Source organism: Dendropsophus ebraccatus, chromosome 10 (genome assembly GCF_027789765.1).
Source record: "Dendropsophus ebraccatus isolate aDenEbr1 chromosome 10, aDenEbr1.pat, whole genome shotgun sequence".
Taxonomy (NCBI): domain Eukaryota; kingdom Metazoa; phylum Chordata; class Amphibia; order Anura; family Hylidae; genus Dendropsophus; species Dendropsophus ebraccatus.
Window position 1 is genome coordinate 58,467,570 of NC_091463.1, and position 27,200 is coordinate 58,494,769.

At 42.4% G+C, this 27,200-nt stretch overlaps 1 protein-coding gene across 1 annotated transcript in view; it reads right to left on the minus strand.

Moving 5' to 3' along the window:
- Positions 1–2,168: 2,168 nt before the first annotated feature.
- The window catches only part of LONRF3 (LON peptidase N-terminal domain and ring finger 3), a 33,124-nt gene continuing 8,092 nt past the window's right edge, over positions 2,169–27,200 (minus strand). The window contains exons 2-12 of the mRNA XM_069942908.1: positions 25,479–25,597; positions 24,904–25,026; positions 23,766–23,915; positions 21,727–21,970; positions 21,535–21,628; positions 15,147–15,261; positions 13,483–13,604; positions 11,313–11,471; positions 8,871–9,033; positions 6,405–6,554; positions 2,169–2,767 (exon numbers count right to left, since the gene is read on the minus strand). Of these exons, the coding sequence (XP_069799009.1) occupies positions 2,609–2,767; positions 6,405–6,554; positions 8,871–9,033; positions 11,313–11,471; positions 13,483–13,604; positions 15,147–15,261; positions 21,535–21,628; positions 21,727–21,970; positions 23,766–23,915; positions 24,904–25,026; positions 25,479–25,597 (1,598 nt within the window). The 3' untranslated portion in view covers positions 2,169–2,608. The remainder of the gene's footprint in view (positions 2,768–6,404; positions 6,555–8,870; positions 9,034–11,312; positions 11,472–13,482; positions 13,605–15,146; positions 15,262–21,534; positions 21,629–21,726; positions 21,971–23,765; positions 23,916–24,903; positions 25,027–25,478; positions 25,598–27,200) is intronic.

Genomic DNA, 27,200 nt, shown 5'->3' on the forward strand with positions numbered 1-27,200 from the left:
TCCTGTACGTTCACACTTACAGGATCCGCAGCCGATTTGATTTAAATAACTGAACACAGCATAAAATCTGCACCATCAAATCTGCTGCAGATCTGCTGTGGATCCTGTAGGTGTGAACGCACCCTGAGGGTGCGTTCACACTTACAGGATCTGCAGCAGATTTGATGGCGCAGATTTAAAGTTGCAGATTCAAGGCAAATCCAATCTGGACCATGAAATCTGCTGCAGATCTGCTGCAGATTCAAATGTGCGCCATCAAATCTGCTGCAGATCCTGTAAATGTGAACGCACCCTAAGGGTACATTCACACTGGGTAAATCAGGCGAAATTCTGCGGCTGATTTACTTAGTGTGAATGTACCCTAAAGCTATGCTTTCTAAATTCCACAGTGCTTGTTATTATCTCATAGTGTGGTATTCTCTCCTCCCGTGAATTTGTAGAACTCTTTGACTTATAATATTTGAGTTTATATCATGTAGCTCCTTATACATGACTGCAACATGATCCTCATATGTTCTATGTAGGAGAGTCAAACTATTACATAAGAAGTTGGCAGCCATGGTGATTGATAGCTTCCTGTAATATACTTATATCTACATTCTCATGGATAATGACTTGGTTTTCTAGGCTACATGCCAAGGTGAGCTTCCTTATATGATTTTGTTGGCATACTTTCAACTATCTTATTAATTTTAGTGTAACATCACAGTAGAAACTTCTTTTTGATAAGGTTTTGTGACAATAGGATATATAAGTGCGGGTTAGCTAAGAAACACTTATAGGGTTGACCATGGTTATAAAGAATGGGCCTGCAGTAATGGCACTCTTTACAAGTGCTTTCTAATAAACATACTGTAGTCTTACAAAAAGTTTGTAAAGGTGACCAACCCCTTTACAGTTTAAGGCTAGGTTCACAGTATGTGAAAACAATGGCCGTATTTCATAACAACGGTCGTTGTTGTGCAAACAGCGGCCGTTAATTGACAAATAACGGCCGCTGTTTGCACAACAACGACTGTTATTATGAAACACGGACGTTGTTTTTACATAGTGTGAACCTAGCCTAATTCTGGCAAGCACTACTGTTGTTCTCCTGCTCTTCTGGTGTCTGTGCAAACATCTCATTTACCTTCTTCAGACCACAATACCCAAATGGATGTTCCAACTGGTCATCTATGTAAATGAACTATTCTTCCCCAGTAGATATCATACAGTCCACCTGTGAAGGTGTTTCTGACAACATATGCCCAGGTGCCCATGACACTACTTAAGGAAAGCCATGTTCTAGAGGAGTTCTTCACAGTAAACCCCCAAGATCTACCCATATTGGGACCCAGATTTTTGGAAAGCAGAAAATCATAGCTAATTTATCATAAAACTTAACATGTTAATTCAAGTAAATAAAAGGTATACATTGTCTTCCTCCATCCAAGATTTTCCTAAATTGTGCTTGAGAAGGTGAAATAATAAAATGGAGAAATACAAAAACATAAGCCCTAATGTCTTCATTAAGAATCTGTAATATCCTACCAAAAGACTAGTATGGGCCATGTTATACCTCTGTATGCTTTTATATAAGAAGACCCCCCCCCCCCCCGCCATTTTTTAAGTTTTCTTTTATTTTCTATGAATTGGCACACAGTATTATTACAGTATTCTTCTTTTGATTGTAGTGTATTAAATGAACATATAATGGTAAGTACAGTTATACTTCTTTACTACCTTGCTATTGTATTTCATTCTTTTTTTTGCATCTGATGCAAAGTGCGTGCTCTGATGTTTTCATTAGCCCAAACTTCATGTCTAGTGTACATCTTGTAACAGACTTCCGGTTCCTGCTGTACACTATAGCCTGGTATTCAGCCAATTCCTTTTTTCTTTCATAGTACTCTCTTACAGTACCTTCTTGGCTATAAACTGAGTGTACCCAGCAGCAACATTACAGGATGTACACTAGGCAGGAAGTTTAATTCCTAATATATATTCATTTATTTTAGTTGAAAATAGGTTTGATCCTTGCAAAACCCCTTTAAGTTTATATAGTATTTTTTCTATTTGAAAGTAATTCTAGTGCAACTTTTCAGACAACAGCATAGTCCATTTTTGACCTCCTGAAATGTCCTTGCTTACAAAAAGTATACATACAAAAGTGAATATAACTGGAGAAATGTGTTTCTAAATGTTTTGTTCTTTTTTGTTAGATAACAACAAGTCTCCAATATCAGGAAATAAATAGAGCAGTTAACAACACATTTCCATTTTTTGTTTCACTGTGAATTAAGCACATCAAGCAGGAAGAATGGTAATGAAAAAATAAATTATTGAGCGTAATGATGATCACAAATCTGTACATCTCTGTAAAAACTCTTGATTTTGTATAACAAAACTTTATCAAAATTTGGAGTTCCAAAGAAAATATTTGTATACTGCATTTGATATAAAAAATGTCCAGGCTTTACACCGATATCATTCATCGGCTAAAAAAAAAAAAAATATTGCAAATAAGTTAATCTGAAGGACTGGAGGTCTTGCAGTTTGTAATATGACATACATTTCTGGCATGTACAATATGTATGCACTTGGTGGAATGTAATTGAGTACAATGGCATTATCGTGTTCGTGTACGACACATGAATAACAGGACGCGCCGGATACTGGTTAAGCGATCCTTCAGTGATGTCATAGCAAGAAAAGGGAGCTGTGCCCTGCTCTCAAGAGGAAGAACTGCTAAAATCCACCAGCACCATGCAGGACCATTAGGGTTTACCTGGAAAGGACAAGAGCTAAAATGAATGCACTGATTTTCTGCATCCTACCTAATATGTTTAGTATGATACATAAGGGTGTGTTTACACAGTCAGGTTTTTAATTGCAATTATTGAAGCCAACGCCAGTGACAGACTATAAACACAGAACAGGTCACAAAGGAAGAATTGAGATTTCTCATTCTTTGAAATCCATTCCTGGCTTTGTTTTCATAAATTACAATTAAAGGGGTTGGCCACTTTATAGTTAAATAGTTCAGTGTACAGTATTAGTAATTGTACTGACTGTATATACTGACTGCAGCTCCCTGTGTACCTCATAGAGCTAAAATCACACTCCTCTAATCCAGGCTGTACTGCCCTGCTCTCTGGTGAGTCTGTCCATAAGATGGCCGACATGGAGGAGCATGTGACCATGCCCCATCCCCCAGTGTCCACCACTGAGCCCGTATATGCCTATTGTGGACATTGGGGGCAGGGCATGGTCACATGCTCCTCCATGTCGGCCATCTTATGCACAACCTCACCACAGAGCAGGGCAGCACAGCCTGGAGGAGCGGAGTCTGAAATTAGCTCTATGAGGTACACAGGGAGCTGCTGTCAGTATATACAGTGAGTACACTTACTAATACTGTACACTGAACTATTTTACTATAAAGTGGCCAACCCCTTTAAACGTGCATACTACATAATCATCCTATAGTCAGACTTCATAGATAAGATAGAGACGGCAGTTTTTGTGCCAGAACCAGAAGTGGATCAAACAGGAAAGAGAAGTACAAGTCCTCCCTTTATATTTTCCATTTCATTTTAAATCACCTTCTGGCTCTGGCACAAAAACTGCAGTGCCAGTTTTCCAAAAACTTGCCATGTGTAAAACCGGCAATAAGCTCTCTGCCCATGTCTACAGCTCTAAGCATGATATAGAGCCCATAGGTTTCCAGAGGGTTGATGATAAGCCACCAAACAGGGACTGATTACATTGCTTGTCATGGTAAATGATTATTGGATACTGACACTGAGTAGAATGTTGTTCTAACCTATAGCACAGGTAAACAGACTTGTAACAGTCACATATGTAACTAATATAAACCAGTGACCAAGTGAGAGCACAACCTCGTAACAGAATATAAAGACATTACAATGTATACAGAAAGGCAAAATTTGAGCATGTGGTATGTGCATACCGGTGGCTGAAGAAGTTGAATACAGCTCCAGAGAGTCCTCTAAAACATGGATACAGCCATAGGCCTATGGCTGTATCCATGTTTTCTAGGTAGCATTAGGACTACACCCAACTTCCGCCACCGGTAATCAAACGCTAAGTGTTTGGGTTCCGAAGAATATCTGCTCATCAACTAACTTTTGAAATGACCTCAGACATGTCAAGTTACTGATCGCACCAGGTCTTACCCCCAAAACCCAGTTAGATCTTGAGGTACAGTGGGGGAGAGTGCGTGGCAGTACGCTCCACTACCTGACCAGCAGTGACAGAAGACGTCCACTCCATACACATGTCAAAAGTTACTTCAAATTACAGTAGCGCTTAAAGGGAACCAATCACACTAAAATTGGCCATAAAGCTAAGGAAACGTGCTGGTAGATCAGCCAGCACGCTTCCTAAACATCCCCCTGTACCCTCCGTCCCATGTACATACAGCCCGCAAAGTTAGTTTAATAGTCTCCCGTGCTCTATGTACATTACCATGCAAGTAGTCACGGTGGGCGGGTGGCTGGTCAAGTAGTCACGGTGGGCGGGGGCTTCTTCAAGTAGTCACTGGGTCCTGGGCCGGCTCCGGCGCTGTAATCATGCCCCTCTGGGCGTGTTGGAAAGCGGCGCCTGGTGACGTCACTCGGGGGGGCCGGCATTGCACGTCAGCCACGCCGACGTCTTTACTATGCTGCGCATGCGCAGTGCAAACCAGAAATGACGCTGCTGTACTGCGCCTGCACAGCGTAGTACAGCAGCAGCTTCACCCACTGTACGTGCAATGCTGCCCCCCCCAGTGACGTCACCAGGCGCTGCTTTCCAACATGCCTAGAGGGGCGTGATTACAGCACCGGAGCCCAGGACCCAGTGACTACTTGAAGAAGCCCCCGCCCACCGTGACTACTTGCATGGTAATTTACATAGAGCGCGGGAGACTATTAAACTAATTTTGCGGGCTGTATGTACATAGGACGGAGGGTACTTAGATGTTTAGGAAGCGTGCTGGCTGATGTACCAGCACGTTTCCTTAGCTTTATGGCCAATTTTAGTGTGATTGCTTCCCTTTAAAGTGTTCATAAAATACTGCCCCACTGTATAAATGTCACCTAAAAAATATCAGACCTAATTGAAACACTTAATCACTTTACCCACAATGATGGATGCACATTTGACATCATATGCTAATGAAAGCCTTAAAGGGGCACTGTCATGAAATTATTATTTTTTTTTTTGACATGTCAGAGAGACGTGTCAAAAGTTTTGATCAGGGACTGAGTATCACACTGCGACTTATTAGGAGAAAGAGCCAGGAGAAGTCCGCACTCTGGCCCTGTGACCCTATGTCACGTGTAATTGTCTTAGTTGCCCCTAGCAACCAATCAGATACCACCTTTCATTTTTCAAAGAATCTTTAAAGAATGAAAAGTGGAATCTGATTGGTTGCTAGGGGCAACTAAGACAATTCTACTTTACACCAGTTTGATAAATCTCCTCCATAATGTATGAAGCTGTTTCTGGCAGCGTGGTCCTCACACCACTCATTCTACTAATTGGTACGGGTCTGAACAGTCCAATAAAAACTTTTAACATGTCAAAAGTTTTTTTTCCTTCATGACAGGTACACTTTAAATGGTCAATGGCTGCACGCACTTACAAAGAAAAGTTAAGCGATCAAATAATTGGCAATTAAGTATCTACTAAGAATTTAACATTATGATTGCCATGGAGATCATGGCAGACCAATGATCCTAGTGATGTGAACCTGATTTGTCACTCGCCACATCTAATAAAGTAGTAACCTTTACTGATGGTGTCTCTTAAGTAACCCCTGATCAACCTAGAAAGCTCAATATAGCCTCTTAGGGCCCTATTCCACCGGACGATTATCGTTCGCATAATTGTTAACGATTAACGATCTCAAACGACCGCTATTGCGAAAGACCTGAAAACGTTCACTCATTTCCATGGAACGATAATCGTTACTTATGATCGTATTTGCGATAGTTTTATCTTCGCTATTTCTTCGCTATTGCGTTCGTATCTACTGTGAACAACCGAACGACGTATTCAATGCGAACGATTTGCGAACGAGCAACGATAAAAATAGGTCCAGGTCTTATAAAGCGATGAACGATTTCTCGTTCGGTCGTTAATCTTTAACTGCATTTCAACCGAACGATTATCGTTTAGATTCGAACGATTTAACGATAATCTGAATGATAATCATCCGGTGGAATAGGGCCCTTAGGCTTTAGAAGAGGGGTCATAAGCCAACAACATGCTAGTACAGTTCCAGGCCAATAGAGCTGAAGTTACTGGGGTTCACTATGTGAGTATTATTGGTGCAGAGTTGTTGCATTTTTCATATTTATTTCCTTACAAACGCTTTCACACTGACAAGTTATTATCAGCTTATACCACCCATTTACCTGTAATTCAGTTTCCTTAGCAGGCATAGGTCCAAAATGACTCAAAATGCGAGTTTTTAGTGCTGGTTTCAGTGTAGAAAACCAAGTATAAGCTTGATCATACACAGAATCATGTAATGCAAGCAATTCTGCATAATGTTCTCCCTGTACCTGTAAGACAAGGAATAAGGTAGCTTGTTAGGTAATGTAGCCATAATGGTGTACATAGGCAGAAAAGCTTAAAAATAGTGCTCCATACCTACAGCGTTTCATAACTATCAATGAACTAATCGGGCTACTGACTCATGAATCACTGCTTTCTCTTGTATTAATACCTGTCGTTCTCAGTAAAATCCACTAAACTTGCACAACACAATTTCTCAAACACACCCATCACATGTCATACGGCAATAAAAATCATGTGAATCATAAAAATCTATTGTTTAAAGTGTACCTGTCTTTGTAGGTGACTGCCGTGTGTGTATGAGGATTAGCACTATGTCTGCCATTGTAGGTCTTATACTGTATATACAGTATGGCATTTTCTGCATAAATCTGCCCTGCAAGCTAAATCTGGAATTTTAAAGCTGGAGTCATGCTAAGTTTTTCTCTCTGACTCACTGCTTCCATCTCAGTATGTTTCACTTTAACATACAGAAAAATGTGGTCAACTATATTTTTTGTGGCACGGATCATAGCCCCAACACGCATCCATAACACTTTCAGATGTGTGTAAGGAGCCATAGAAATCAATGGGACTACAAGTAAGGATAGAATATGCAAGTGTGTGAAATGGACCTTAGGGTGTTATTACACAGGCCGATGAAGGCCCGATAATACCTGTAAACGAGCGCCGATCTGCTAGATCGGCGCTCATTTACTGGGCCTATTACACGGCCCAATTATCGTTTAACAAGGGCTGCAGGGACATCGTTAACAATGTCCTTGCAGCCCTTGTTTAAACTGTATACATTACCTGTCCATGCTGCAGGGCTCCTCTTGCAATCTTCTTCTCCCCGACCCCGCGCGACCCAGCTTCAGAGCAGCCTTTCTGAGCGGTCCCGGCCAGTGATTGGCTGAGTGGCCTGTCAGACAGGCCGTTCTGAAGCTGGAGCGTGCGGGACCCGGGGAGAAGAAGACCGCAAGAGGAGCCCTGCAGCCTGAATAGGTAGCGTATTTCGTCAGCCGCCGTCCGTGTACCACTATTACACGTAGCGATGCGCGGTCGGCGCCCGACAATTATAGGTTCAAACCTATATCAACGATCAGCCGATGATCGTTGTCATCGGCTGATCGTTGTATTTATTACACGGAGCGATTATCGGCGGAATCGGCCAATTATTGTTCTGTGTAATAGTACCCCTAGTTGTCTCTCAGTCTGTGTACCCAGGAATCTCCCTTCTCCCCCCCTCTATACATTTGCCTTGGTTGTAACTTGATCCCTGAGTTGGCTACAGGATGGAACTGAGCTGTTTTTCTCAGGGAGACATTTTTGTCTGATATATTACACAATTTCTTATATTAGACTCGACTATTGATCTATGTTAAGTTTGTTGAAATGATAGCGCCTATTTAATTACACAGTAGAAAGAACTGGAACGCTAAAAATACATAAGCTCTGGGTGTAATGTACCCAGTGTGTGCCAAAAGAGTGTCATATCAGTCAATAGTAGATAGGTATCTGCACTGGTGTTTTTTATAGTCGTTACACCCTAGCATTCATTAGCTGTAATGTATAAACATGTACATTTGCCAAAAAAGATTAAGTTCAAACATGGCTACCATTTTGCCATTCCCCAAAGGCCTAGTCATGTGCACCTAGAGATGGCACACTCCTTTTTTATTATTTTAGCTACAAAATATTGTATTATTCTAGTAAACTGCAGCAGCAAATATTCTTAAAGGGGGATTTTTTATTTTAATTGGTGCTAGAAAGTTATACAGACTAGTAAATTACTACTGTCTTCCTGTAGAAAAACTACTGTCTTCCTGTACTTATCAGTTGCTGAATGTCCTGCAGGAAGTGGTGTGTTCTTTCCAGTCAGACAAGATGCATTCTGCTGCCGCCTTTGTCATTATCAGGAACTGTCCGGAGCAGGAGAGGTTTCCTTTGGGGATTTGCTACTGTTCTGGACTGTCCTTTAAACAGAAGTCATTTACAAATCTGCACAACTTTCTGGCACCAATTTATATAAAAACTTTTTTTTAGTACCCCTTTAAAAATAAAATGGAAAAAAAATTAGATGTTAAAAAAACAACAACAAAAAAAACGTGACATGCAGTAGATCCAGCATGTCTGTTTTGTTCATTGTTCTTTTCCTATGATGGAGCAAAACAATGGAAAAGTAATGAATGTGTAAACCTATCCCAATGTGTAATGTGTCATATATCAGCCACATAACCACCACAGCACTCAAATTCTTACTAGTGAAATGGTCTAAAATACACAATATCTATATCTCAAGGCATACTGTATACGACACTTACTTTCTCATCCTCAATATACTCTATATCAGCTGTGTTATATCCATCCCGCTGACTGTGTCGAATGACCTTAAATCTCCTTTTTCCAATACTATCTACTACAGAACGGCCATCAGCAAAGAATTCTACATTCCTGATCTCCAATATGCATCCATAATCTGCAAACCTATAGAGGTAAAGAAAATCACATTAAATTGTGTTAGGTTGCATTTATACAGCCTTATAAACCTTCCATCACAGAAAAGTAGGGGAGCTGCTCATACACTTGTGTAAATGGCGCTCAAAAGGGATATCCTCAGATCATAACTTATTGCCTGTTCACAGTGTAAGTGATAAGTATCTGACTGGGGTTACATTCAATGTGACCCTTACTATGTCAGAAAGGAGGTCATCTGTTCCCTTTGTGAATGGAGAAGGTTGAACATTACTGCTCTATCCAATTTTTATCAAACTGTCAAAAATGGCCAAATACAGTAAAAGGTGTAAAAATTATTATCTTTGCATAAACTCAAACCTAGGAGTTGAACAACAGCTCACTATATTTACAGATTGGCTTAAAAAATGTATTAGGGCCCTATTCCACCGGACGATTATCATTTGCATAATCGTTAACGATCTCAAACGACCGCTATTGCGAAAGACCGAAAACGTTCACTCATTTCCATGGAACGATAATCGTTACTTATGATCGTAATTGCAATAGTTTTTCTTCGCTATTTATTCGCTATTGTGTTCGTATCTACTGCGAACGACCAAACGACGTCTTATTCAATGCGAACGATTTTCGAACGTTTTCTGCGAACGAGCAACGACAAAAATAGGTCCAGGTCTTATAAAGCGATCAACAATTTCTCGTTCGGTCGTTAACCGTTAACTGCATTTCAACCAAACGATTATCGTTTAGATTCGAACGATTTAACGATAATCTGAACGATAATCGTCCGGTGAAATAGGGCCCTTACTCTCCTCATCCGCTGACTGATCCCTCAGTTCTGTTTCCCTATGAACACAAAGGGAATGCCCAATTACTAAAAAGGGTAGACTAGCCGGGACCTGGGGAGATTGTTGGAATGGCAGCAGATGATCATGGAAGTAATCTTGTTTTCATGAGTTTGCTGTAATTCCACGTTCGTTCGCTCAAGTTCCGCATTTTTTCACTAATCGGTGAGTGTAATTGCTCATTGTTCATTGTTTTGCTGGGATCAGATGGAGTAAACAATCATAGTAACGATCGTAACTAATGATTATCGTTCTGTGTAATATGGTGAATGATTTTAGGTTCCAGTTTATCGTTAGTCTTTAATCGTTAAAAATTGCTCCGTGTAATAGGACCCTCAGCCATTTGTTAAGAAAATATTTATCTTGTTGGGCAACTTTTAAAATTGATCCTAACAAAACAGAAGTTACAATTGCCTGTACTGGATTACTGAGAGATGCATTGCTCAATATTTCTTTTCGTAGAGGGACTTAAAGCTATGTGTTAGGCTGCCAAAGTCTATGCTGTTATTAGTCTTAGTATTGTGATCCCAACCGGAGTTGATTTTGGAGGACTATCTAAGGGGTGGAGAATACATCTGAAAAATTTGCTGTGTCATGTGCTTCTATACTTGTATGACCTAGGTACTTAAAGAGGATGTACCACCAGGTACATCCTCTTTAACCTGAACCCACGGATCAAACGGCTCTGGCACGGGGAAGCCGGTGCCGTGGTCCGTTTTCCGGACCGAGGCCCGGTACCCGCGCACTGCGCCGTTCTATGCACCGGAACCGTCCGGATCGCGGAACAGATCATGTGAATAAGGCCTAAGATATAAAAGTTACATAATAGTTTCACATATTAAATTGCAACATCATTGGAACTCAGAGGGATACTCTGAGAAAAACCAGAAAAGATGGGAGAATCTTAGACCTTTATGTGGCTAAGCTAGGAATACACTGTTCTTATCCCTCCATGTGAAAGCATATGTGATTCTTAACACATTTGTAATTCACTTCATTTATCTAATTGCTCCTTATCCCAATAAAAAAAGCTCTGAAACTTAGCCAAACGGTGACTCATTTCTCTGTAATGTAGTAACAGAGAGGCCAAGACAGAACACAGAAAGTGGGGGCAGGGCTTAGCTAATGATATGAGCAAAAGAGAGTATAAGCTGAGCCTGACTGCCTCCACCAGAGGATTCACATTGATTGTGATAGCAGCTGATCAGTGGAGGTTGTACTAGCGGGGGAAATGTTATGCCCAGTTTGTTCCCTTCACAAAGCAAAACAACAGAGGATCCAGACACACAATAAGGACATCACAAAGTAGGATAATAAGAACAGGGGGAGTATATATTAATAACTTGTTAAGGTACAGGGCACATAAAAAGCCACAAACTGGCTCAACCCCTCTAACAAAAAGGCAGCAGGAAAATCTAAATTCACGCAACAAATACATTTACCTACCCTTTAACTGAGTCTCCGATACACATGCCAAACTGCTTGGTACCAGTTTCCATACATCTTCGAATCATCAGTCGATAGCAGGGTTCAAATATGTGAAGCGGACATGGTACTGTGGGGTACGCCATTGTGCACACAAAGATGGGCACATTTGTGTTCAAGCTTAAAGAGAAGACAACAGAGGCCGATCAAACTCTGGTGAACTCACCATAAAATTCTCTAAAGGCTACAAATATGTGAATAATGGAAAGTCATAATGAGGTGGGTCGCATGGCATACCATTTATATCAGTAATGTGTGATTGCCCTCTGTTATAAAAACTTTGGGGCAAATTTGTCAAGAGCTGACATTTTTTTGTTTTTTTAATAAATCCAGCGTTGTGGAGGCTGTTGTGCAGTAAGCAAAAAAAAATAAAAATCTACATTTGTTTTTTGGCTAATCTGGGTGAAAACATACATAAATGCCCTGCACATATGGCACACAGGGCCCAAACTGGCAAAAAGTCACACAATTTTTGTGCAAGAGGGGTCTGCGTGAAAAAATTTGCACAATTTTCCCGGTTTGCTCTAGGCACAGAGCTTGATAAATGTGCCCCTTAGAATTTACATAAATCTAATTTCTGTAGTAATGTTCAATTTTAGAGCCAAAATCTGCAGTTTAAAGCTAGGTTCACACCATGTGAAAACAACTTATTTCATAACAATGGCCGTTATTTCTCAAATAAGAGCCGTTGTTTGCACAACAACAGCCTTTGTTAAGAAATACGGCCGTAGTTTTTACATAGTGTAAACCTAGTCGTAGGCTACATTCACATGCTCCGTGAAGTTGTCCGTGATCATGAACAATTTTATAGCCCATGGCTTTCTATTGGGCTATTCACATGTTCCGCACAGATCCGCAATCTGTTCTATGAAAAAATAGGTTATGTCATAACTCGGACAAGATCACGGCACAGATTCCCCCATAGAGGTATATGAGATTGATTCGTGTACATCCATGCAATCCGTGAAAAAACACGGATATGATGTAATCAGTGTAATTTAAAAAGCTCTAAACAGAGCCTTGAAAAACAGGGACATGGATGCAAAACGGATGGTTTTTCATGGATGACGGAGTTAGATAGCGGACTTCATTCAAGGACCTTGAAAATCACTGAACGTGTAAATACAGCACACACATTGTGTGTGCACACATACCAAGATACGACTGTAATTAAACAATGTGTGAGCAAATAAAAAAGAAGCAAACAGTAAATATGTAGCAGGTTATATATTTTAAACCTGTATTCATTTACGCCATTTTTTTCTACTCTGATCTACTCTGCACTGATGGTCAATTCCCCATATAGATAATAGAGTACATTATTACATACAGCTGTATTTTGCTTTTATTTTATTGTAAGAACATAGCCTAAGGGAGTTTCACACACAATAATATTCTGGGTTTTGCTCAATATGCAGCATCCAAAATAAAAAATAAAATAAAAACGCTGTGTAAAACCACCCTTTAAATGGCTTTCTCATGGAAATGTAAAAATGTCCTAGGTTTATGCTGCCCTCCTGCTTCTGATGATATGCCACTTACCTTCTCTGCTCTGTGACTGACAGAATGGGGAGGAGAACGTCATCAGAAAAAAAGACTTATACCACAGTAAGGCTATGTTCACACAACGTTTTTTCAGCTCTGTTTAAAATTACGTCCGTTATTTTGAGTCTAAAATTGTACATTATTCTACTTTGGGATTACAAATTGCCCTTTGGGTGCGGCTTAATTGAAAAGTCCATTGAGTTTAATAGTAAAAACGGAGAGAGAACAGTGAGAAAAGAAAAACTGTGTGTGAACTACTAATAAAAATGTCCGTTGTTTGCAAAAGACGTCTGAAAATAATGACCATGGTCATTATTTTGACGCCTGCGGCAAAAAGTCTGTTATTCAATACACTGTGTGCATTGGTCGTCTGCCTTCCTATTGACTTCAATGCATTGCCATTGCGGTTATTTTAAAATAACAAAATCAGGCGCCTTTTCTCAATTTTTGACGTTTGAACATAGCCTAACACAGTAGAACCTTGCAATGCATTTACACTAGCCACTCAATTACTGTGTAAAACTACAGTGATATATCATTAGCACAGACTTTCATGGATATATAACTTTCTCTTTTGTGGACTTACTTGGAAAGCTCTGCTATTTCCTCTTCATAGACCATCTTCCTCTCTTTGAGTTCCTCAGGGAAGTATTTGGCAATGAGCTCTTCCATCAGGTCTGTTTTACAGAACGTCCTCATAGCCAGGTACTGGAAAAGAACATGGAAATATCCAAATCAATGGAAAGAATTTGTAAACTGTAGAAGTGGTGTAGATGAAAGAATTAAACTATTGTGAAGAAGTTAACTGGTCAATGATAAAATACCTACAGTGCCTTGAAAAAGTATTCATACCACGTAAACTTTTTGGCAAAACAACGGCCATTATTAATGGTCATGACCATTAATAACAGCTGTTTATGCGCAACAACTGCCATTATTTGCCCTTATTTTTACATTGCGGGAATACAGCCTGATCTGCGTTCACACTACGTATATTTCAGTCAGTATATTTCAGTCAGTATTGCAACCAAAACCAGGAGTGGATTAAAAACACAGAAAGGATCTGTTCACACAATGGTGAAATTGAGTGGATGGCCGCCATATAACAGTAAATAACGGCCATTATTTCAATATAACAGCCGTTGTTTTAAAATAACAGCAAATATTTGCCATTAAATGGCGGCCATCCACTCAATTTCAACATTGTGTGAACAGATCCTTTCTGTGTTTTTAATCCACTCCTGGTTTTGGTTGCAATACTGACTGAAATATACTGACTGAAATATACATATACTGACTGAAATATACGTAGTGTGAACGCAGCCTAAGGCTATGTTTACACTACGTAAAACAACAACAAGCAAAAACGGCCATAGTTTTTGCGGGGTGGAACATGCCTTAGCTTCAATGGGATCCCGGCCAGAGCGTATACACATCGTATACGCTCCGGCCGGGATCCCGTGTGGCCGCGCAAATAACTGACATGTCAGTTTTCTGCCGCCGCAATGCAATGAATTGCGGCCGTAGGAAACCCTGTCAGTTCTCACTATGAAGCGTGCGGCTCCGGCCGCTCGCTCCATAGTGTGCAGGGGGAAGCTCTGATGCGGGCGCGCGCTGATGCGCCCGCATCAGAGCTCTGAGGCCGGAAAGATCATCCGGCCGGTACTTAAGTACCGGCCGGGATGATCTGGGCAGAGACCGGACGGGGACTTGTTTCATCTGGCTTCATCTGCAACTTTGTAGCTTCTTTGTAATGCTGGGACGGATAATTACAGTGAGTTCATTAGCAAGTTGACCTCAGAATTACCCTCTTAGCATTACAAAGAAGCTACAGTGTTGCAGATAAAGCCAATCAGGGACTTGTTTACATCAGCCATCTCAGAAGGGAGGGGAAGGAGGAAACGGATAGAAAGGCTCACACACAGATATTTGTGATTTCAGCAAAAAGCAGCAGCTCAGAACTGGGGGAAGGAGACTAAACAGATAATAACAAGTATGGAATAAATTATTAGTCACACCATGGGCAGCAACATATCAAAAGTTATGCTTGAGTGGAATACCCCTTTAATTTTAGATTGGATATAGGGTAGTCAGTACTCCTGCTCTCCTGACTTGCACCAGTTGCATACATATTTTCATGCAGTCACCATATTAGCAGGAGGCAAGTAAAATTTATATCTGTCTGTTATGGTAACACAGCAGTTGCCCATTTTAGTATTCACAATGATATAAAACTCCAAAGCAACAAACCTCACACAAGTCTTCTTTGCACAATGGACACTTGGGGTTGTGGTCAAGGCATCGCTCAAGACACTTGAGGCAATATGTGTGTCCACAGGGAGTAGTAACTGGTTCATACAGCAACCTGGAGTCAAGAGAGTAAAAAGAGAAAACAACAATATCTTGCAACAATAATGGACGTTGTGGGTCATCTGTGCAGTATAATATACAGCTTTACTAAAAGGGAGTCCTATGGATCACTTTTGTGGCTAAGCTAAAACCTTGCTGCGGCAGGTAAAACAAGAACAAGTAGACTATAAACTCAAAGCTGAATATAAAGTACGTCTATAGCCAGGATGACTATAAAGTACGTCTATAAGGTCAGGGTGTGTTAGGAGGTCATAGCCACGACTACAGCACACAAACCACCAGTAACCTTTTTACCTTAAACTCTTTTCTTGGTCTGAATGTGAAAGTTTTTTTGTTGCCTGAAAAGTAAAACTGGGTTAATTCCAGCTTGGTTTGTAGACTGGACGCTGGGATATTGGTTAATCCAGGGAAAGGAGCACAGTCTGCCCTTTTTAATATAAGAAACAGCCTACGATAAATCAGGTTATGTAACCTGTCTGCCAATAGGGCAGACTCCTAGTGTCTCGGTGTGAATACAGAAGCTTCTGTGTTCTTCTCTTATACATGTCTAATAAGCATTGGTGGATGAATGAATAAATAAGAATCTCTACATACTGTAACAAATATACAGAGTGTACACATAAATATGCAAAATTATTACAAACTATTCATACGTAACTCATGCCATCAAAGTGTTTGTTCTTTTACTTTTTACCATTCTATGCTGGTACGTGGTCTGCTATATAAATTTGTAAGGGTGGCTATACCCAGGCAAATGTCTCACCAACACTCACCAGTTAGTGAGACGTCTGCCCACCCTTAGCCCTCTCCCTTTAATATGAGTGTAATATTAACACTCACAGCCATAAGAAACAATAAGGCCTACATTTACTAACACAAATTGTTAGACAGTTACCATTCTCTGTGCCAGTGTGAAGTGGCAGAATTGTGAAAATTTTTGCATACGCTCTGGTTTTGCTCAACATTTTTGCACAAACTAGAAGCTAGGGCTTGTGCAAAAATGTGTCGAGAATGCCCTAGATGTTTAATATATATGTTGTATTCTTAGACTGTGTAAGACTTAGGGCCCTATTCCACGGGACGATTATTATTCAGATTATCGTTAAATCGTTCGAATCTAAACGATAATCGTTCGTTTGAATAGCAGTTAACGATTAACGACCGAACGAGAAATCGTTGATCGTTTAATAATACCTGGACCTATTTTTATCGTTGCTCGTTCGCATTGAAGAGGATAACGTTGGGTCGTTCGCAGTAGTAACGAACGCAATATCGATGACAACGATTATCGTTCCGTGTAAATGGGTGGATTTCAGGTCTTTCGCAATAGCGGTCATTTGGATTGCTTATCGTTAACGATTATGCGAATGATAATCGTCCCGTGGAATAGGGCCCTTAGAAAAACTTGTCTGCTTTCTTCCAGAAACGGCACTACCAGTGGCGTAGCCACCGTGGTCGCGGGGGTCGCCGCCGCGACCGGGCCCGCCACAAGGGGGGCCCGCGGGGCCCCCCGATCAATCACTCTTGTGACCGCAAGCATTGTTTTGCTTGCGGTCACAAGAGTCTGGCTCCGTCTTCCCCCGGCTGCTGCGCGGCTGCCGGGGGTGTCGCGTCTTACCCCCGGCAGCGCGCGCATCCCAGAACTCCCTGCGCGCCTTGGGCCCTGACTTCCGGTTTCCGGCGCGCAGGGAGTTCTGGGATGCGCGCGCTGCCGGGGATAAGACGCGACACCCCCGGCAGCCGCGCAGCAGCCGGGGACAGACCAGGAGGAGTGAGAATCAACGTGGGAGCGCGATGTCAGGTGAGTTAAGTTTTGTTTTTTTTTATCAGCCTGTACGGGTGGGGGGAAAGGAGGGGGCCATCTATGAGGGTGGGGGGAAAGGAGGGGGGCATCTATGAGGGTGGGGGGAAAGGAGGGGGGCATCTATGAGGGTGGGGGGAAAGGAGGGGGGCATCTATGAGGGTGGGGGGAAAGGAGGGGGGCATCTATGAGGGTGGGGGGAAAGGAGGGGGGCATCTATGAGGGTGGGGGGAAAGGAGGGGGCCATCTATGAGGGTGGGGGGAAAGGAGGGGGCCATCTATGAGGGTGGGGGGAAAGGAGGGGGCCATCTATGAGGGTGGGGGGAAAGGAGGGGGGCCATCTATGAGGGTGGGGGGAAAGGAGGGGGGCCATCTATGAGGGTGGGGGGAAAGGAGGGGGGCATCTATGAGGGTGGGGGGAAAGGAGGGGGGCATCTATGAGGGTGGGGGGAAAGGAGGGGGGCATCTATGAGGGTGGGGGGAAAGAGGGGGCCATCTATGAGGGTGGGGGGGAAGGAGGGGGGCATCTATGAGGGTGGGGGGGAAGGAGGGGGGCATCTATGAGGGTGGGGGGGAAGGAGGGGGGCATCTATGAGGGTGGGGGGAAAGGAGGGGGCCATCTATGAGGGTGGGGGGAAAGAGGGGGCCATCTATGAGGGTGGGGGGAAAGGAGGGGGCCATCTATGAGGGTGGGGGGGAAGGAGGGGGGCATCTATGAGGGTGGGGGGGAAGGAGGGGGGCATCTATGAGGGTGGGGGGGAAGGAGGGGGGCATCTGAGGGTGGGGGGGAAGAGGGGGCCATTTATGAGGGTGGGGGGAAAGAGGGGGCCATCTATGAGGGTGGGGGGAAGGAGGGGGCCATCTATGAGGGTGGGGGGAAGGAGGGTGCCATCTATGAGGGTGGGGGGGGGAAGGGGACCATCTATAAGGGAGGGAGGAAGGGGACCATCTATAAAGGGGGGAAAGGGGACCATCTATAAGGGAGGGGGGGAAGGGGACCATCTATAAGGGAGGGGGGGAAGGGGACCATCTATAAGGGAGGGGGGGAAGGGGACCATCTATAAGGGAGGGGGGGAAGGGGACCATCTATAAGGGAGGGGGGGAAGGGGACCATCTATGAGGGTGGGGGGGGGGAAGGGGACCATCTATAAGGGAGGGAGGGAAGGGGACCATCTATAAGGGAGGGGGGGAAGGGGACCATCTATGAGGGTGGGGGGGGGAAGGGGACCATCTATAAGGGAGGGAGGAAGGGGACCATCTATAAAGGGGGGGAAAGGGGACCATCTATAAGGGAGGGGGGGAAGGGGACCATCTATAAGGGAGGGGGGGAAGGGGACCATCTATAAGGGAGGGGGGGAAGGGGACCATCTATAAGGGAGGGGGGGGGAAGGGGACCATCTATAAGGGAGGGGGGGGGAAGGGGACCATCTATAAGGGAGGGGGGGGGAAGGGGACCATCTATAAGGGAGGGGGGGGGAAGGGGACCATCTATAAGGGAGGGGGGGGAAGGGGACCATCTATAAGGGAGGGAGGGGGGAAGGGGACCATCTATAAGGGAGGGGGGGGGAAGGGGACCATCTATAAGGGAGGGTGGGGGGAGAGGGGGCCATCTATAAGGGAGGGTGGGGGGAGAGGGGACCATCCATAAGGGAGGGTGAGGAGAGAGGGGGCCATCTATAAGGGAGGGGGTATAGGGGGCCATCTATAAGGGAGGGGGTAGAGGGGGCCATCTATAAGGGAGGGGGTAGAGGGGGCCATCTATAAGGGAGGGGGCCATCTATTTGGGGGGGCAACATAGGGGGAGAGGGAATACACAGAGGGGGGCATATATTATTAGGAGGTCACATAGAGTCAGGGCTACCCACTAAATGAGGGTGTAAAGGGGACAGTACAGATGTGCAGTGTGTAGAGAGATGGAGATGGTGTCAGAGTGTGGAGCCTAATATGTCTGTCTGGCAGATTCTGTGGATTCGTGGCTCGGAGAAGTTCTCATAACGGCCCAGGACGGATGGAGAAGATGATGAAAAGGAAAGAACTCCGATCAGAAAAGACGTCTCCTGTGAGTCACCTGATATAACTGCACTGTAATGTATATGGTGTATAGAGCCTGTGTAGAGTTGGGGCCACCTCTATATGACTGGATGAGGTGATTTAGTATACTGGATTTGGTCAGTAACAATATGGTGGTGGTGGTTGTGGTGTGGCGGTAATGTTTCCTCCCTATATACTGGTATTACTGGTAATATTGGTCTCAGTATACAGGATTTGGTCGGTAACAGTATGGCGGTAATAGGTAATATCTGTCTTGGTGTGTGTGTGTGTGTGTGTGTGTGTGTGTATATATATATATATATATATATATATATATATATATATATATATATACATACAGTGGTACCTTGGTTTAAGAGTAACTTCGTTTAAGAGCGTTTTGGTTTAAGAGCTCACAGTTTTTCAAAATTGTGACTTGGTTTAAGAACATTGCTTTGGTTTAAGAACTTCCTGTATTGGGTGGGAGAGCGAGTGGAGAAGGGGCATGGCCTGCATAGCGGGGTCTACAGCACTGTACTCTAAACACCTTCCAAATCATAGCAGATCCCCTTCAGGCTGGGGCTTACATCAGGGGACAGGACTGTGTGGGGGGGGGGGTAATCTCTCCATAGCTGTAACCCCTCTCTCCCCGGACAGAGAGTGCTGCATGTATGTGCCCACATCTGTACTGCTCATTCCTTCATGCTCCCTGCAGTCTCTCCGCCCTTGTGTTTCCCATCCTCTCCATTACTGTACAGTACAGAATAATAAATATATTTGGGGTGCGGAACCAATTGTCTGCATTTACATGATTTCTTATAGGAAAATTTGCTTTGGTTTAAGAGTGGATTTGGATTACAAGCACGGTCCTGGAACGAATTATGCTCATAATCCAAGGCACCACTGTGTGTGTATATATATATATATATATATATATATATATATATATATATATATATATATATAATATACACACACACAACAGTAGCATCACTTGGTCGTGAAAGGAGGGGGGGGGGGGGGCCCCAAGTTGGCCTCTCGCACCAGGGCCCAGGAGACATTAGCTACGCCCCTGGGCACTACTTATGTCTCCAGTTTGGGTAAGGTTATTCAAATCAGTTCCATTGAAGTGAATAGAGCTTAATTGCATAACCACACCTGAACTGGATACAAGAGTGTTCCTGGAAGAAAGCAGCCATGTTTTCTAATCCTGGATAACTGCTTTAGGCTATGTTCACACAACATATGTTCCGCGGGAATCACAATTGTTGTTTCAACGGCCGTGATTCCCATGGAACTTACGTAGTGTTGCCTCCTGAGAGAATCCCGGCTGGAGTGTATACACAGGATATACACTCAGACCGGGATCCCTAGTGGCAGCGTAGAAAACTGACAAGTCAGTTTTCTGCGACTGCTCTTTAGTGAATAACGGCCGCAGAAAACCTGTCAGTGCACAATATGGAGCGAGCGGCTCCGGCTGTACGCTCCGTAGTATGCAGTGGGGAGTTCTGATGCGGGCACGGATGCACTTGTATCAGAACTCTACGGCCCTAAAGATCATGCAGTTCTGGCCAGGATTATCTTTTCAGAGACCCACCGTTCCGTGACCCGGCCGGGTCACGGAACGGCCGGTCTCTTACAGCATGTGCACATAGCCTTAAACTGCAATTTAATCTTGTACCAGAGTTCTGGTTGATTTATGGTCCATGGCGTTGCATCAAGGCCACATGCCCTTTTGCCGGTGCCACTTTCCAGCTATGGAAATCTGAGGAGATGATTGGGAGAAGTGTCACTAAGTGCACAGGAGATAGGTGGCCATCAGAGACTCTGCAGGAAATTGGCTATGCATTTATTGTTCTCCAGTGCCAGTATACAGTATAGATACAAAATATAGTGGTATCTCCCTTCTCAAACTACTCTGAAGTCAAACTGTTTAGTTCTTAAACAGTATTTTCAAGGAAAGTTTTTGTGTGGATCGTGGGCTGTATGTGGGGGGTTTAGCACTGGTGAGGCTTCACATACAGTACTGTATAAGACTGCTGGAGTACATATACAGTACAGTAGTAGTACAGTCAGTGCACCACCATCTCTACCTGTTACAGCGCTGGCATGGGGGGGGGGGGGGATGAGTGAGGAGTAGGTGACTACTGTACTAAAATTACTGACATTGTTGAACATTTCTTGTTTAAAATGTCCTGTACAGTATAGTGCTGTTCTGTAATGTACTGTAGGGATTACACTGGGCACTTTTCAATGTAATAAATGAGTATTGTAGACAATTATTGGTGGCTGCTGGAACCAATTAAACACATTTACATTATTTCCTATGGGAAAACACTGCTCGGTTCTCAAACTGCCCTCTGAACCAATTAAGTCAGAGAACAGAGGTATCACTGTATTCCATCTTAGCATTGATCCAGCAGAAAGAAACGTTACCTCATACAGAGAGAACAGTCCAGATCTGATGGGTCCACATATGACGAGACAGATGAGTCTTGTCCTTCACTGTTTGCAGATACCTTTGTTATATCTACAATGAAACACACAAAAAAATGCACTTAGTAAAATATATTTTGACAATGGCATGCTATATATTCTTCTGAGTCTGATATAATATCATGGTCTCACCTCTCTTCGCGATCTTGCAGGGCCCCTCTGTTGTTCTACCCTCACTTGCATCATCAGAAGACAGCTTCCTCTTCAGTGTGTTACATGGCAGAGGCAGTTTTAGGGCCGACTCTTCCGATGACGTCTTCTTACCCTCCACATCAGTTTTATTGTCTGGAGTTTGCATTAGCTTCCATGAGGTTTTACAAGCCGTAGGACTAACTTCTTCTGGAAACTTTAAGGATTTTTTATATTCCATATTAATCTGGTAATAAAGAGGCAATTTTTTTTTAAAAAGGATGTAGCACATAATACTTTATAGGTATGTCTAGTAACTTTAATTGTAATGAATCTGTTTTTTAGAGACCAAGTACTTGGCCGGTTGTTTAGAAAAGACATTGATGGCTATCAATGCTGTTCCTGTCACCATTACTTTGGTACATTGGTTTGATAGACTGTAACCCTCTCAAACTGTAAGGGAAGGATCTCTACATACTATTTATGACTCTTACATAATAACATAAGGGAACAGGTCACTGCTTTTTTCCAGTTCCGTGAGCTCATCTCGTGTCTATTGCTGTGGACATTATAATGATGTGACTGAACAGACCAATGACATAAAACCCCTGGAATATAACAATGATCTCACTGCCTATTAATAGGAAACATACACGCTGGAAAAGAAGACTCGGAGCAAATGATGGGAGAACATTTTAACTGTATCACTTGTCATTTCCATAGCCATTACATTAAAACACCTTCCTAATGATATAAAATCATATCTATATCACACTTACCGCATGCAAGTCAAAGCACACCTGCATGTAATATACGAACACTGTGCGGCAATGCTGTATGTACATTGGCCACATGAGGGCATGGTTTTGCCTACATGTAGTAATTGTGATATAGTAGTTTTCCACCATCTTGGCCCATCCCTTTCAAGACAGGTAAGAAGGCATTGGGCTAGGACAATAGCACGTCACCTACAAAGATGTTAGAATAACCCCTTTAAGTCCAATAAGATGATATGTGAAGCCTGCAGGGATCAAATTTGTTTATCCCACAGATGTCTGATGTATTGGGATTATGAACAGCATCACATTGCTTCACCAGCTTGCCTTTTTTCCTATATGGCATACTAATGCTATCTATTTCCCATGTACTGTATGTAATCCTACTGTCAACAATCATAGCCAGCAGAAACTTTTTCACCAATTGGTGCTCCAATAATTCTTAGGTGGGATCACACCAAATATGTGCTACACCTCACATTCCATGTCCATCAGTAAGTCTTGGGTGCTTATGACCCTGTCTGGATCAGTTGACCTTCTTCAGACACTCTTTTGGTAGGTAATAAACATTGCTTACTGGAAATACCCCCCAAGATCTGCCATTTTGTAGATTTTATGATCCAGCTGTCTAGTCATCACAATGTAACTGTAGACACTCAAATTCTTGCAAAAAAAGCTGAATTGCTATCTAAAATATCCAACCTCCTGTCAGATGCTATTGTTAGGAGATTAACAGAACCATTTTTTTTAAAGAGGAACTAGACAACTCTAACCTGCTGATATCTCCCTATTGCGCAGGAGGTGCCAAGGATGAAGGTATGTCCCTTACCTTCCTCCTCTGCGCTATTCCAGTGCAGTTAGTCTTTTACTCCTTTGTATTGTAAGACCATTTGGAGCACTGGGGCGCCATTGGGAGCACTGCCCCACCCCCAAAGCGATAATCCACTCCGGGCCAGCCCGTTCCTTCTAATGATTGTCAATGAAGCGGGTTGGTTGGGGTTGGGCCACATCGCCACTAGGGGCGGTCTTACCAGAACAAGTAGTAAACAACTAAGTGCATGGGAACCACGCCAAGGATGAAGGTAAGAGACATCGGGACATATCAGCGGGTTAGATTCGTCTAACCTGCTGATAGTTCCCCTTTAATGTTCCCCTTTAATGTTATGTTACGGCTGATCGTTGTGTATATACCAGTTTCTAAAAAAATAAGTAAATATGTTATTCCTATAAATACATGAAAAAACTCCAGCAAATTATGTTACTTACCCTATATAATCTGTGTGTGTTACAGCTGTAGTCTGAGCAGCTTAGTGAATTCATAGGGCTTCCCTTTACCCTTGAGGGATGTGGCATTATTTGCAGGATATCTGGCAAGTCTTCCTGACTGTGTCCAGGACTTAACATGTTAAGCAGCAGCTGTGGGTATAATAATTAAAACCTACATAAATGTGTGTATACCAGGATCTGTTAAGAGATGAGAGATTATTCTGGTTATGTGGCTACAACAGTCATTGGAACTGAAACATAATCTGCTGGGTTTACATGTAGAGGCTATTGCCACAATCTGACTGGGGATGTTGGATTGAAGCAATAATCTCTTTGTGATGAGATTGTCAGAATTGTTTGATCTATCAGGAGGCATTGAGAAGCAGTAATAACCAACTCCATAATGTCCTGCTTACTAAAGCTGGATATACACTAGAAGGTTTGTTAGGCTACCCCCCGACATTCTCCGCATGGATGTTCATTGCTATAGGATGGGAGATTAGTGGTGTATAGATATCTCTGGCAATGCTTATCTCCCAAGAGAACAAAAGATTAGAGTAGTTAAAATACAATGTCTTCCTGAATGTGAACGAAACATCAAGTGATAAAAGAATGAACAGTATTGTAATAAGAAAGGTACCAGCAGCGACTTAGCATTTTCTATAATATCTAAAAAGTAATATTTTATTGTCTAGTCGGGATGATAAGATGAAAACACATAGACAAATCTGTACTGTATTTAGGCACAATATACTGGAGGGGACCCTATTCACTTTTATGGGACAGTTTTCTAGGCATGCTCTGCGACAGAGGTCACTGTGCAGTGAGGGGGCATGTATAGAGGTAATTGTGCAGGGAGGGGGCTAAGGCTGAGCTCTAACCATCACTTTTTGCAAATGGCCTGGACTCATCTTATCTTCTGTGGTCACTGTAACACTGCGGCTGTGGTAAGCAGGACATTGCTGAAAAGTCATCTGTTCAGAACATGAAGTGTCACCTATTATTAGGCTTTGTGGCCACAATATAAAAGGCAAGATTTTATCTTAAAGAAAATACAAAGTAACCTATTGTTGCCAGGCCACCACAGTGTGATTCACCAACATTAATTCTGTGTGTATTAGAAAATGTGTGATGCTACCTTCTGAGCTTCTGATTTGGCTGTCTTATTGCCAGGATCAAGGATGAGACAGTAAAGGAATTCTTTTAAAGCATCTTCGGTTTTTCCCAGATTTACCAGTGCTTGTGCTTTCCTCAGATGCCCCTATATATGAAAAGAAATAAAAACCAAATCAGTAAGTCTGAGTTCACACCTGTGATTGTGTCCCCACTGCAGGTTCATCCAAATTACTAACAGGAATAGGCAAGAAATTGAGCTCTGGCAGAATAGGTGCACAATTTGAGCAGAATTCGAGCAGAAAGTGGAAATTCAAAGCCTCAATGACTTCTATGGGATTTCTCTAGCAAAATCATGTCAATTCTATGGGCGGAAATCGGATCCAGGGCAGAAAATCCTATGCATTAATTCAGATGTGTGAAAGGAAATCCTATTATACACTATGAGACATTGCTCTGTATTTATTTTACAGGTGGGATTTCAAGCGGAATATGCGTAAAATTAAGCAAGGATTCGGCTTGAAATTCTTCAATGTTAACATACCCTTAGTGTTAGCGTTATAAGAGTAATGTAAGATATAATGTTTTTTCAGTACTTACTTTCAACCAATATGGCTGCAGCTTGCAGGCAATTTCAGCATCGCTCAGTGCCAGTTCATAGGACTTTAGGCTGAGGTGAATCATTGAACGATTGCTGTACAGTAAATGGTCAAGTGAAACTGTAACAAAAACAACACCATAAATATATATTATTATATAACATATGCAAGTTATTTTTATTACAGACTCGCTGCTCGGAATGCTTATGTAATTTTTTATGATTTTAAGAAGCTATTTTTTTTTTTATCCTAAAATACTTATTGAGCACACTATCATTGTGAAAGCTAATAGAGCCCAATATTTAAAAGGAACTGATCATACAAAAATTCAGTTAGGCGTGATTGCCAGCAAGATTTCCCATCAGCAGTGATTACTTAGAAGCTCTGATCTGCCCACATGACTAGATGAGCAAATTTAAAAAATATATTTTATCGGGACATATAAGGAATTCTCATAGCATTCACTTATATGCCTGGAAACAGTGCTGGGGGCATATAGGAGCTTATTTATAGCTTTAAGCGATTTTTGCATGATTGGTTCCCTTTATCCTTATCAAAGTGGCGTTCCCATTATTTGCCCAAGACCCATGGTTCCCTTAGAGATGATAGTACCCGAAATAGGGCTTGCACCCATGAGTAGTTCATATGGGGATATGCCAAGCATACTTAAAGTGGGAATAATCCATCAATAGAGGGTCATGCCCTGACCAAGTCCTTTTATTTATAAGTTAGAGTGAAAAGCAGCTATAACAAAAAGGAATTGTACAAAATAGTCAAGTTCTTTAAAATTACTTCCTCACCATCAGTTTTGCATTGCCAACCCCATTTCTACAAACTTTTCTTTTTAAATGAAAACTTAATGTTGCTGGCAGGATTGCTCACGTAGTCATTTAAAAGCCATTACCAGCCATTCTGAGAAGCACTGGGCGATTACCTCTTCCCGGTCATTTAGCTCCTCATATATAGTATATCACAAGAATTCTGGCTGCTGCTATTTATTTCTATAAAAATCGACAATACCTAAATTAGAGAGTTGCTGGTATCATCCCCTTGTATATAATATATGTTTCCGGAAACCTGTTCCGTAAACTTGTAGCTATTGTGCAGAATGGCAGATTTACTTCTCGGACAAAAAAATAAATGAAAGGCCATTGTGTTTTAATGGCTGAGAATTCACTGGCTCACTTTAATAATTTGTTAGGCAGAATAAGTGGCCTCAGGTGGGCAGAGACTTCATCTACATATCTGAGTACATCAAGGCTGTTAGGTCAGTAACGGGAAGGAAGCTCATTAAGTTCTAATTATCATTTCTCCAGTACAGTATATGTTGCTGCAGAACAGTCATTTGGGAAGGGAAGTCCATAACAATTTATAAAATTAAGTAGGTCTTCATAGCATCTAATCTGTGAGAAATGTGTCTCGGTCAAATCTAGTAATGCATCCAGGTAAACTATAGACAGAGGATGGATATTGGCCTACATTAGAGTTCCTAACATATCCATCTCTTCCATGCGAAAGGAAGTTGTGTATTTAGGGATGTGAGTAGCTAAGCTGTGATAGGTCGCTGGTGTCACTTCTCTTTCTTCATTTATGGCTTCTTTATATTTTCATACTGCAGAGATTAACTTGAAAACATCAGGTAGCAACTACTGCAGGGCAAAATAGGTGGACTGGTAACAGGTGTGGTGATGTTTTGGGAAGAAATTAGCTCTCTTTTTTATTC